Raw genomic sequence first — 14,313 nt, 5'->3', positions numbered from 1 at the left:
CTCAGTGAATAATAATTATGTGTGTTCCGAAATTAACACAACAAACTGCTTAATCATTTGGTAATGATGATAATGATGATGCTAACATGGTATGTTATTCTATATTTGTTATATCTTGGGAATACTGTGTACCAGGTTAAACATACAATAACTGAGTAAAATCTAGTATTATGTAATATTGTGCGTTGTGAGTGCTCAATTTATTGATATCGTTATGAAATGTCATTAAAGCATTTTTAAAAATCATTCATAGTTTTTCAAACTAAATATTGTTAATGGAGAAAATAAAGAAAAACTTAAAGATGCTTTACCTACATTGATTTACACAAGCAAACATTTGACTGATGTTAATAAAGCCATGCTGGAACTTTAAATATCTTGCCATAGAAACGTGAATAGTAAATACAACTTAGTCAGTGCTTTGCAAATAGTCACACGTCTATTACTTGTCCATAACGCTTAATAAGTTTAAACCACGATAACAGGTTATTATATGTGTTCGTCAGGTGCAATCCCTGCTCATTAATGATAGGTCATGGCTATCTACGAGCCAGTAATGTATCAAAGATTATAATTAACTCTATAACCCTGATAATATCTTTGCTTCGTTAGTAAGTCAATCTTATTTTGAAGTATAATGAGGGTATATTAAATCATACTATCATATATTTACAAAAACATTTCATACTTTCTAATTATTAGCTTATAATGTTTATAATTAGGAATCACGATGTCGTAGAGGAAAAGTCAAAAGCTTCCTACTAGAATTAATTGTCAATATTAAATAATGTTTACATGTATATGTTGTATTCTGTACATCCTGGTGCTAAGTGGTGTGGACAGTGGCATGAATTTCAAATATTTTCCATTAACATGTTCAGTAGAAACGAGCCTGTAACATTTTTATTTATACCGTGCTTTGTGATGTTTCAATATTCGTTTTATCTTTTTAAAGAACCACAAAGCATTTGTTAAAGATTATTTTAATTGTTTTTACAATAGGGCTGCATTTTTACGATATGATTAAATCAACTATTGTAACTGAGAATTCATATTTTTTGCATCTCTGTCAAATTAAATGCTTCATGCATTCGTCTAAATTACTTTAATTTCCTGTGAGAATGTAATTTTAACCAGATTACTTTTTGCCGTTAATTCTTGTTACATGTTTTATTTTCAACAATCAATGTTTCTGTTGTTTCTTTGAGCAAAATACTACACGTAAAAAGACGAACGTAATGCATATACTAAGTATGTCATTAGTTTAGTCGTGCATTTTTTATAAAATTTGTAAAGCTGCACTATCACAAAATTTACTTAGATTTTTTTACCAAACACTATGGACCTTCATTACAAGAAAAAGAATGTAGGCTAAATAACTGAGAATGCAAACAGGAAGTTATGGTCGAAAGAGATTGCCACGTAATGAAAGATAAAAATGTCCCTGAGGACGATTATCATTTCGTATTGATATATCCATGATTTTTAAAAATAATAAGAAAGGTATAGTAAAAAATACTATTTTAAAAGGCATTCCTTGATAACATTTCTAGCACTAATGTGTAACATTAAAACAAAATTTACTGCTTAATCTGGCAAAGTATAAAAAGGAATCATTATATTACAGAAATACTATTGTTAATTATGATTGTCGTAACAGTACATGTATACATATATTCATTTTAACAATTTATGTAACTTGTAAATTGTTTTCTGGAGATATATCTGTTATTTAACCATGTATACTAAATTATGTTTAAAATTGTTTATCCTCAACACTATGATATCTGGGTTTTTTTATTTGTAAATAATTCATCAAAAATTAGAAAATGTATTGTATATGCACTTTGTTCAATGTATTAACATATTATATATGGTAATGTACCATGTAGAAGTCAAAATAAAATCATGTTCTGTTCTGTTCTGGATTATATATGACTCCAGTGTCAGGTTAAACATAGCTGCTTGGAATCAGTGAACGCAAAAAAGGTATAGTACATCTTCATGAAATAATCCTACAATGATATTTTAGCCAAACACACGTCATTATGTTTATTTATAATCTTTTATTCGGGCTATTATTTCTAAGTTTCGACTTGTATGTATGTGTCTTTGTTTGTTGATGTTGTTTGTAGTTGTTTTGTTATTTTCTGATGTATAAATGCGATCAGGGTTATTTTGTTATCAACAGTTATTGTTGGTGAGTGACAAAACAAACTATCTGATATTGATTCCCAGTTAAACAAAATTGTTTTCCTCACATTTCAGCATAGTCACACAAAAAACATGACCAATAATGTATTGTTATTAACGATACGACGATATCAAACGGAAACAGCAATAAAAGCAGGAAAACAATGTCCCAAAAATAACGCACCCCCATATATTTTATTTGTGTTTTGTTATGAATAAATGCGGCAAAATACAACAAAAATGTAAAATTAAAAACGAAAAAACAAAAGAGTGACATGGAAACATAGTTACTACGAAATAAACAAAAGGTGTACTTTAGTTACAAAAACATCTTATATTTCATTGATAACTATCTATGTAAATCGAAACACTACTAATCGCATATAAAGTGCTACTGTTAAGTTTGTTTGTCATATTGTATCTGGATATAGTTATCGTATAATAAGTTTAGCAAAGTTTGTTGTTTGTAGGCTTTATACATACTTGATACTTTAACCTTTCTCTTCAAAGATCCTGCTCCCAAACAAATTAATAGAAAAAACGCAGATATTAAATTTTATAAACGTTTTTGATCGAAAAAACGGCAGAAAAAAATTCGCAAATAATTAATATACCCATTTTCAGTCCCAAAAACGCAAAAATTTTGCCAACCCGCAGAAATTACAAGTTATACGGTATATCCCAATGTTTTATTGCGATGCATTTTGGGAGGAAAATAAAAGAGACCTGTCTGTTCTGTCTTGTCCGTCTACTGGAAAAATAAAGCAGTTATTATCACATATTTCTACCCTCCCAACAATCATATACATTAGTAATGTGTGACATTCTTGTAAATAAAAAAATGAAACACTTTGTCATTGCCCGGCGTTTTGTTTGAAAAACGATGTTAAAAAAACTATTCAAAACGAGTTTTCTACTGATTTGAAGTTATTACATGTTAGATATAACACCGGTCAATGTAACTAAGTAACTGTATTAGTGAAATATAGATAGAGACACTTGATTCTATTATGTTTCTCTAAGTTGTCTTTACTCGCATTTATTTAAAGGCAGTTTATTTTCATCACTGGTTATTTAGTCAACTCTTCTTGCCAAACTTAACACATGCATATTTAAATATTTAAAATAAACGATTTGTGAATTTGGGTTCTGAATGTTTCTAAAATAAATCACATTTGTAACAATTTGTTCGCGGTCTGAGAACATAGTACATGTAAATAAATAACTAAATACCAAAACAAAAAGCTGGTTCCAGTAAGACAAATTTATCATGAAATGGTAGACATTTTCATTCGATATAAAGCACTGCTAGAAAGCACCACTATTGTAGAGTCGCCTAACGATGAAAAAGAGATACAGCAGCAAATAATGCAAGGGAGGAAATTCTTGAAAACATGAAGAAATAATATTATACAGTGATCTCCCTTTATTCATATGTAAAGAGAATACATATAAGCAATCCATGTTGCAAAAGATATGTGTACTATAAATTTCCTACAAAAGAAATAGTACGCACAACGCGAAACTTAAGGTCAATGTATTAGAAAAAAACAGTATTGCAGCTAGTTAAAAACAACATTTTCATATTGACCATGCAGGTTCAGTGAGGTCCAAACTTAAAACTTTGTATGTGATATACGCCGTGTGTCGTCCAATATATGTTCCATTACCTTGTTTAATGTTTTACCACTTAAACATAAAAATATATCCTAAATCATCATTTAAAAATTGTTTATTACATCATGTTGGATCACTGACGTCTGACGTCCATTTATGATGCAAAAGACGAAGTTGGTCCCAGAACACTAAAGATAATATTGTATGGGGAACCAGTCTGAAAAATGACGGTCCCCATCCCTTGTAGAAACTCAATAGTCCCTCCTCGTGCAGTATCTTAATGAAACAGTCTGGTACATGTTTATAAAGCGTCCCCTGACCTTGATTATTTACCGGTTGATTGTACATACGTGTCGCGACGACGTCAAATGGCGTCATACACGCTACTATAAATACCCCGGCGACTATACTAGCAAAGAATGCGTTGAATACACTGTCTGGCTGGGATAACTGAAAAATAAAAATATATAATCCAGCTATTAAAAGAAACATACAAATGCGGCATTGATTGCCGTGTTTCACTGTAAAATTAAACATTGTCCGCAAAAAACTTGTTAACATTTACCTTAAACAAACTTTTACAACAACAAAAACATATATCTAATGGCCATCCATCAGGCAATAAATGTATGTAGTAAACAATACTGGTTCTATAGAAATATTTCTGAATTAGCATTGCTCTAAATACCAAAACATCATAATGTTAGAACAATGTTTTTACCATCAGACTGGTGATATAATCTTTTGACGTGCTGAATGTCCCCAGCTGTACAGCTGAACCGACCGTGCTCTTTGGTACCGCCGCCATTGTTCCACGCCATAAACCTATCAAAATTATATAAAACATAACTTCAGGTATGTATCATTCTATGATGAATAATTATCTAAGTTAGAGATTTATCTCAATCTGGAAACTAATATAAAATTTATTTGAGACATTCAGTATGACGCTAACGTCCGAAAATCTTTCAAATATTTACAGTTGGATTAAAATCAATTACCGGTATACCCCTATTCCATGTGCATAGTGTTCACATTATTTACTGTTTAATACATGTGTATATTAGTATAGCGTTTACTAACATTGTTCATGTGCTTAGAGTTCTACAAATCTGGCTTTTACCAAAGTTGTTTTAAATTTCTACGTACCGAAACATGACATGAGATATAGACAGAACATGGGTACACCATTCTTTAAATGCCCTTAAGTTCTATTTACCTTTTATTCCTTCTCGTTTAAGAATCTTTTTAAAACCTTTTGTCATAGAATCATGTTGATGTTGAGTACCAACTGCAATAGCACGATTTGCACGTGCTTGAAGATGAGTCTTGACCTAAGAAAAGGATAACAATACATAAAACCGCATATTAGTTTTATTATTATTATTATTATTATTATTTTTTTATTATTTTATTATTATTATTATTATTATTATGATGTATATAATCATTTTGAGACACGTGACTTAACTACATTGTTTATATTTATAAATGTGTGTATTATGCAATTTTTCGGAACTCTTCGGCATCAAAATGTACTTTATTATTATGGTATATCTAAGTCACCAGATAGAAGGGGCTTGCCACGGCTGCTCCGAACCCACCAGAGACAGCCCCGGCCAGCAAGTATCTTCCCCATTTCACGTTGCCTTCAGAATCTTTGGTGAACCCCGTATTGATGATGATTTGATATGACCCAAGCCGGGTACCATTATGTATGAGTTGGAACCAGAGCGCGGGAACTAGACCTTTCTGTAACGCAAGAAATCCGTCTGTGGTAACTATGGTGTAAAATGCATGGACGCAGTTTCTGTATAAGGAAATATAAAATTGTAAATTGTTAAGATTTCCCATTTCCTAAATTAAAACATAAACATATACAAATAGACTTAAATAACATTATTTTGCAGCATAGTTACTACATTTTTTGATTGTATAACAACTGAAATTTTTTTAAATAAAAAGTTTGATATTAAGAGACACAATAAGTATTTACCTATAATGTACAGTGTAGTGTCCTTTTCTAAGTAGTTCACCTTGAAGTTGCATTCGAATTTTTACAACCTACAAATCGTAGATGCATTAAGTGTAACTGCTTTAAAGATTTTCAACAAAACTATAACATATCAGTCGTATACTATTTGCGTATAAACCGGAAATTTGGAAATACATGTGTATTCTAACGGCAATTCGGAAATACGGAAAATGTGTATTTTAACGAGTTTGGAAAAAAAGGGTGTATTTCAACTGATGACTTAGAAAAAGGTCATAGCATTGTGTAACAAGTACAACTCAACAACTTACATTTTTTTCTCTCTATCATTTAAATCTGAAACTATGTCATATATTTTATTAGGTATAGATACTTTATCGTTGTTTAAATCAATGCAGAATGGTCCATATATAGGTACGAGACTGTTGCAATGTCGTATTTCACCAAGACATGAACATTGAATGCAGTTGCATGGACGCATACCACATTCATAAATTACTATTCATCACAGAGCGATAAATAAACTTGATTAAGACTTTCTGCAATAGTGTTTGCATATAATTACATATATTTATTGAATTGATTTCAAACTTACTTCTAACGGGGTCGTAAATATCCCGGCACCACACCCCGCCAAACCTGCACAAACAAACTCCATCATATGTGACGTCGTCATGCTGCTGCTGCTGAATTTATCTTCCAATATTCGTGATAAAGACGCGTTCTAAAGCTAGTTGCATCCTAATGATTCATGAGCTTTCAGAACACTATAGACGTCATATTGTGCTCAGTGGCAACACTGTCTTATTACAGATCCAAAGGCTGCAAGTTCGACCCAACACTTCTTAAAAACTACAATAACAGTGATCCTGTGTATTTGCACTATATGTGCACATCAATGCACGGTTACATTAGAAACAAATAAAGGATATGCTCTTACATTATTCCTTCAAAATTATAAAATGACTAACACTTTCCTGGAGGATGCATAGTGTTACAAGAGACAAATATGAATGTATGTAAAGGTATAGAAAAGGTTTATAAGTGGGTTAATTTACTCCATAACTTGTACAATATCATGACCGTGTATGATTATATGTAAATGATGAGTCTAGTAGGTCTATAGTTATCAAATTGTAAATACAGTTATCGCCGTGTAGTTACTATCTAACATTAAGTACAAAATAAGAGCTGTCACAGGAGACAGCGAAGCTCGACTAATAAAATACTGGTCGCAGTAAGGAGGACAAATAATAAGAAATATATATTTGAAGTTTGAAGTAGATACCTTAAAAAGTAAAGAAGTTATAATATTTCTTAAAGAAAATCCTAAGTTCAAAGAGTGATAAATCTGTAAATATTGCTTCAAAGTTATGAACATTGTCACATAAAATGTAATTGATGATAAGGAATAAGTATTTGAAGTTTGAGGTAGATACCTTTAAAACTAAAAAAGTTATAGTAAAAAATAACAGTTTTCTAATAGAAAAATCTAAGTTTATGGGGAGATATGGACCTTGTCACATAAGATGTGGATGATGATAAGGTACATATCTTTAGAGTATGAAGTTGATTAGAAATAAATAAAAGTAAAAAAAATAGTATTTTTGAGAAAAATTCTAAGTTCAAGGGGAGATAAATCTGTAAATGTTAAATGTAGAGCTATAAACCTTGTCACATAAGATGGGGATGATGATAAGGTACATATTCTTGAAGTATGAGGTTATTCCCTTAAGAAATAAAGAAGTAACAGTAAAAAATAGTATTTTTAAAGAAAATTCTAAGTTCAAGGGGAGATAAATCTGAAAATAGTTGTGCTAGAGGTATGAACCTTGTCACATAAGATGGGGATGATGATAAGGAACATATATTTGTAGTTTGAAATTGATACCTTAAGAAATGACAAAGTTATAGTGAAAAATAGTTTACTGGACCAATACTTTAAACTGAAATCAGGACGCGGACGCCGACGCGAGTAGGACACTCTCCATATACTTCGTATAGTCGAGCTAATAAGTTCATAACCTGGTACGTCTTAATATTGTCTTGAAATTATCTGGGTGACGTAAAGTTTATCTTACATCTAGTTTAATTGAACAAATCATACATAGTTGTATACAGATGTGGAGTTTGTATAAATATGTTGTATTTATCTAAAAAGTATTAATAGTTTGATAAGACTTTCCTTCAGCACCTGTTTTTGAATTTACAATTAAATTGCTTTGTTATTATTAACTCTTATCTTAACATTGTCTAACATTTTCATTTTTGCCTAGTGCTATTAGCAGTATGGGTTCTTTACTAAAAATGGCAAAATTATGAACTACAAAAGTCCAGCTCAACAATTGTTTACTGGTGGACCAAATGTGAGACTACCTTATAAAGTTAAGATGTTGTATTCTTTCCTCAAGCCCTGCTGATTGAAATTTAGTCACATCTCGCATTCTAGATTTCTTCTCTCAAAATATTGTCCAAGTCTTTTAGGCACATATGAAGGATTTAATGTCAGTCATCAAGACTAACCACTGATGTGATGAAATAATGCATGTTGCAGTTGCCAGATAAAATGATTACTCCATAGTAACGTCCCGGTCACTATTCAAGTTGTATACTCCTTGTACATGTATATTGTTCTACAGGTACGGAACGAGCTAAGATTCTCCTGGTATAGAAACCTTGACCTAAACAAGAATACCGGTAAAATCATTATAAATGTGTAAGCAAGGTTATCATTTTTCAAGAAAGACTACTCTGTCGCCCTTGTTTGATTTTAGTCTCAACGTTTTTTTGTATAATTATGTCCCTTTGAGCAGCCAGTCTCCATCTGAGGTCATTCTTGTGTTGATCATTTTGATAACTTATGTATTTTTACTAACTAAAAATATGTTAAGTAATAAATGATTGAGGAATTGTCATTTTAAGAGTACAGACAGCTTATATCAGAGTGTGAGTGACAGGGGTATTTACTGACCCATAATGGGCTTGATGTATTATGTTGAGATGTACTATATAGTTCTACTACAAATTAAATAAACGACGAAGCAGTAACCCTCAAGTTTTGTTCTTTATTATTAAAGGGAAAAAGACACTGGGGTCAGAAATGCACGAGTTAAACATTTCACGAAAACCAGTAGAACTCATCTCTTATCACCAGCAATGTAAAGAAAACATTCCCAAATAATCTTAATATCAAATATGTATAGGATATCGACCGAGTACGAGATCTTTCTGTTTAGGAAAGACCTGGTCACGAATTTCATGTGACACCGAGAGCGCGTAGCGCTCGAGGTGTTTCATGAAATTCGTGCCCAGGTCTTTCCTAAACAGAAAGATCGATGTACGAGGCCGATATCCAACTTACACACCGTTAAAACTATATTGGCTTGAGCAATGGCTGATCCGAAGCATTCAATGAATGGCACAAATATTATTTTAACACAATGCATATACAGGTAAGCTTTTATCAACGTTCTGCTTAAATACAATATATCCTTTGCTTACCCCTTTAAAATAAAAAAGCTAAATGTGCAATTTGTCAATAATAAAGTGAAAAGATCTGTAATAGAAGGTACGTTAAAGAATGAATAATTTTGTTCATAGTATGTCGTATCAGACAATGCAGATTCTAGGACATTTGCCCCCGGACAGTTGACCCCGGACGTATGTCCCCTTTTTGCCGTTGTGACTAGTGACTTGTCATCTCGTGTATAGATTTTATGTATGCCAATGGAAAAATTTTAGTTTTATTTATTTATGGATGCTATTTTCACTTTCACAAATTTGTGCGAGAGTTTTTGTGTATTTAAGTACAATGTAATTTCGACAATAGGCGATGAATTATGGTAGCAAACAATTCAACAATAAAATATTTTTTAAATCAGGGAGTGGGGGGACAAATGTTCGCCCCTTCCAAAGATATGAGGGGGCAAATGACCGCCATTGCAAAAAGGAGGCAAATTTCTGAGGGGGCAACTGTCCGAAGGGCAATATGTGGATACCAAGAAGACCAAGCATATTGTTGGCAAGTGTGAAATATATAAACCGAAACTATATTTTATATAGCAGATTATAAAGTGTTCTAGAATAAAATATGATCGTTCATCATAAAATGTTTTAAACTAAATCACTAATAACTTTATTTACATTTTAAAATCGTAACGAGTATGCTGTGATTTCTGCTATATAGTTTCATAGATATGAACTTAAAGCGTCCTTTTTGTTATATTATGAACTTAATGACAGAATTACTATTACTTTAAAAAATGACGCGATTAAATAAATGTTAAATGTGTCCTAACTTTGACATGCTATCCATTATTTTTACTGAAAGATTTAATATAGGGATGCTGGAATAATTGCTTAGTTAAAAAAGTTTTAATTTTTGATTGCATTTCATGTTTTCTTTGTCTGCGCATAGGCAGGTCTATTTTTTCACGTGTTTTTCATGACCGGGTCTTCTGACTAGAACAGACCTGTGCACGTGCAAAAGAAAGACCTCATAACGGACTTTCTTTTGTTTTAACAGGTCTATCCGAAAAATATAGACCTGACACAAACAATAGAGGTGTGTAATGTAGAGTAATTGCATTTTCAGCATTTTTTATTAATTATTGTGTAGATTTAAGTGGCACCAACAGTTCATAAAGGTCAGTCATAGTGGTTGTCTAGGAGACCAAAACTGCACAGTAAACATTAATGAAGGCACAAACCACCGACCATTTGTTAGAGAGGCTGAAATCTTCCTCGTATAAAACAATAAAATATCTCGGCCAGATTTTTTAAATATATTTTCATTTGAAAGGGATGTATAAATGACAACTAGAAATCAGCTACTAGCAAATTTATTTTCTAAAAAAAATAGCAAAAGACATGCCAGCAAGTAGCAGAGATCACACTTGTAAATGTTGTACATGTATATCATGTTATCATTATGGTACATACATGCTTAAAATCAGCGGGAAATTATCTATACCAAACATATCTGAGTCAATTAGTCAAAATACAATTTAAAGTTACATTAAATAAATATGTAAAAAAAATTTGCCGTCGGCCTAAAAAAACAAGCATTATACAGTTTCATTAATCTTTTTAATATTATTGTTGTAAATCTCATCAAATATTGTTCATAAATTAGGATTTTAAACGGAAAACCCCACGGTAACACTAAAGTTCGTATACGAATTTTAACATGCAAATGAAGACTATAATCAGCTTGTGTATGCGCTACGTCACATTGTTATAGTTGCTATCCGGAACACAGTAAATATGAGATTTTCTTGTGCAAACACACTTTAACCGTTTTAGCTTCACGGTGCACTAGGCCTGGGGTTCAGAAAAAAGTAATCATCTCATAAAAAGGATTAAATTTGTATGAAAACATCCGTTACAATGCGGACATAAACCGTTAAATTAGGACTGCTGCGTATAGTCATGTTTGTTGATTAAACATTGATGTACGGTAATATGAAGGCGGAGTTTCTCATGCAAACAGAAATTGTACTTTTGATTTCGCCACAATGAGGTTGCCCATTTTTATGCTTATAAAACTCATTTTGGTTGTCTTGACACCAAAATAAAATCTGGAGTCGATATGAAACCCAATTTATTAATGAAATGTCGCTATTTCTGTTTTTATGAAATTTATTTAATGTAGCTTTAATTAAAACTATCCAAAATCAAACAAAATATGTTTTTATCTCCCATAACAAAAAGCTTTATTTTTCATTCAACTGTCTGAATAATTCTTCAGATTTCCATTATGTAAAACTACATTGTAAAGTTTAATTACCGGTATTTGAAGCCTTCTATACGTGAATTTTGTTCCAACTGATTTATAAACAAATACGTAAACCACTTAATTTTTTTCAAAAAGTTATAATGATAGTTCACATAATGACGAATTATTGCTTATGATTATGAAAACAAATATAAAAACAATAATGAAGAAAATGCCCTAGTAAGCCAAAAAAAAGAACAGCTTGCAAATAACAATTTAAACCTTCACATCCATGTACATTAATTAATATTTCTTCTGATAATTACAGAACTTAATTGTTATATAAGTCGTACAAATCATCACATCATCAAAAGTTAATGATTTATTTAAATAATTATTTAAACGTTTTCAGACATTTCATTCAAATATAGTTCTAAGGTTTCCCGCTCATAAATCAGAACATTGGTGGCAAAAATAGTTGAAGATATTGCTGACAAATACAAAACTGTTTCAACAACTAAATACACCTAACATTTATAGTGACCCTTAATTAATGTTTACATTACAGCAGACGTCCCGAAATACGTCGGTCCGACGGACATGTCCGATAAATTTTGATCAGGTCCGACAATTTTTTATTCCGGATCGGTCCGACTGTCCGGCTTTTATCCAAGCCGCATGTATACAAAATGGCGTCGCTAAAGGTGCCAAACCTGGGAAAAAACGAAAATCTACGTCAGAAAAGTGCGCAGAACAGCAATAAAAGGATAAAAAGAATAGACCTGAGACAAAATTTAATGAAAAATGGAAGCAGAACCATGAATCATTGGTGTATGACAGGGAGGAGATGAAAATGCCCTGTACGGATTGTGCCGATTTTTACGGCAAAAAAATAAAAAACAAAAAGTGTCTTAGAAATACAAACGCAAGTTTTTCATTGATTTTGATCAATTTTATTTGGTCCGACAGATTTTGTTTCGGTCCGACAGATTTTCATGGTTTGTCAGACCGAATGTCTGACAGTTTTTTTCAACTTTCGGGAAGTCTGATTACAGAGAGCTGCCTCAACAAAAATGTATATAACTGTTAAATTAGATAAATATTTCACTGTAAACAGATTTGATTATAGAATATATGCACATAAAATATAGAATAGATGTCTAATAATTAGAGATAAATATACATACATGTTAAATATATCATATAGTCAACTGTTAACAATAAACTGCTTGATTTAAAACACAAAATAGTGATGACTATACACTTCAGGTAGATTATCAGGTGTATTTATATTGAACAATAATGAACTTAAACTATAATATTACAAAATGTAAATTTACATTAATAGTTTTATGATATAAATTAAAATACATTTACAATACAACACCAAAGATTGAATGACAATATAGTGACATAGTAAAAAGTTATATAACCTAACAAATCTGTATTTAATTTAGATAATTGTAAAATATTTTTACTACAAATTTCTGTATTAAAGTGTGGGTAATTGTAAACCAAAGCTATGTAGATGATTCCAGTTTATCTCCCCTTACATTTTAATTCTACTTCTTTCCGTTTACAGTTAAGCAATCAAAGAATTAAGTCAATTTCTAAACAAGCCAAACACATCTATGATAAAATATTTTAACCCTAATATTAATCAAGAGCTCAAAAAAACAAGAAAATTCCAAAAGCTGGTGAAGCATGAAAGATGAAACATAAAATGGTCAACTATCAATATTTTCATTAGAACCCCCGTTGTTACCTAAGCTAGCTTAATATCTTCATAACATGAAAAAATCCAAAGTCTCTGGCAGAATTTGAACCCAACAGTGGTAACAGGTTTAAAATAAACATCTTTTACATCTAGCAAAAATGCCCAAAATTAACAATATGGTTGATGGAAAAGTAAGCGGATACTTGTATTAAGAACATTATTGACAGAAAATCTAGAACAATTATTTATGAATAATAATTTATTTGTCTAACTCATGAGAGATTATCTACCCATTGTTACGACCAAATAAGGTTAATTTCTATTTGATCAAAGACAGCATTAATTCTTATTCACAGTAAATACTCACACAATGAAATAATCAAATTATCTGCTGAAAAACTGCAATAGACGAGTACATATTTATAGCTAATTCACACAAGGATAATCTATTTTTATCCAGATATATTTCCCCCAAACTTTCCCAGGTACTTTATTTCAAAAACAGGCAGAACAACTCGAGACAATCTTGCACAAAGACGCTGCATTTCTTTAAATATCAAACAAATGTGGCTCGCTATTCTGTCTTCTACCCTTAAAGGAATAACAGGCACATACATTTTGTCAAATTAAAACATTTACAGACAATTTGGTCAGAAATTTAGTAATATTGAACTTAATTTTGATTTTTACAAGGTAATGACACAAGTTGAAAATTTCTACATGACTTTATACAAAGAAATAAATAATATACATGTTCCTTATTTCATTCTAATCACATGATTCAACATTATACAACAAATAAATAGAGCAAAATGCACAATCAGTAAACTGTTTGTTTTTATTTGGTTTAAGGGCACACCTAAGTTGACCAACAAAATTTGGGCCAAAACAGGAAAGATGATTTTGGCTAACCTCACTGTTACAAACTTAAACAACACCAAAGGTCAAAACCACCACACCTGCTGGAGAGATACATAGACACCAGTAATTCTAACTAATTTTGTTGCCTGTAATGAACTAATGATCACACAGGAATAAACAGTGGCTGCAATTCTTATGCCTCAATCATTACCCCTC

General features: G+C 31.4%; 1 protein-coding gene across 1 annotated transcript; it reads right to left on the bottom strand.

Annotated features, from left to right (window-relative positions):
- Positions 1-3,529: 3,529 nt before the first annotated feature.
- LOC132750409 (solute carrier family 25 member 35-like) lies at positions 3,530-6,822 on the bottom strand. The gene is made up of 6 exons (XM_060740380.1): positions 6,399-6,822; positions 5,807-5,874; positions 5,377-5,620; positions 5,030-5,144; positions 4,532-4,635; positions 3,530-4,260 (listed from the first exon to the last, which is right to left on the bottom strand). Exons 1-6 carry the CDS (start codon positions 6,477-6,479, stop codon positions 3,934-3,936), a joined length of 939 nt encoding a protein of 312 aa, XP_060596363.1. The 5' UTR covers positions 6,480-6,822; the 3' UTR covers positions 3,530-3,933.
- Positions 6,823-14,313: the final 7,491 nt, after the last annotated feature.

The sequence above is a fragment of the Ruditapes philippinarum genome, unplaced genomic scaffold, assembly GCF_026571515.1.
Source record: "Ruditapes philippinarum isolate M1 unplaced genomic scaffold, ASM2657151v2 ctg3512_1_1_1_1, whole genome shotgun sequence".
Lineage (NCBI taxonomy): Eukaryota > Metazoa > Mollusca > Bivalvia > Venerida > Veneridae > Ruditapes > Ruditapes philippinarum.
Note: the sequence above shows the minus strand (reverse complement) of the source record. Positions and strands in the feature narration are given on the sequence as shown.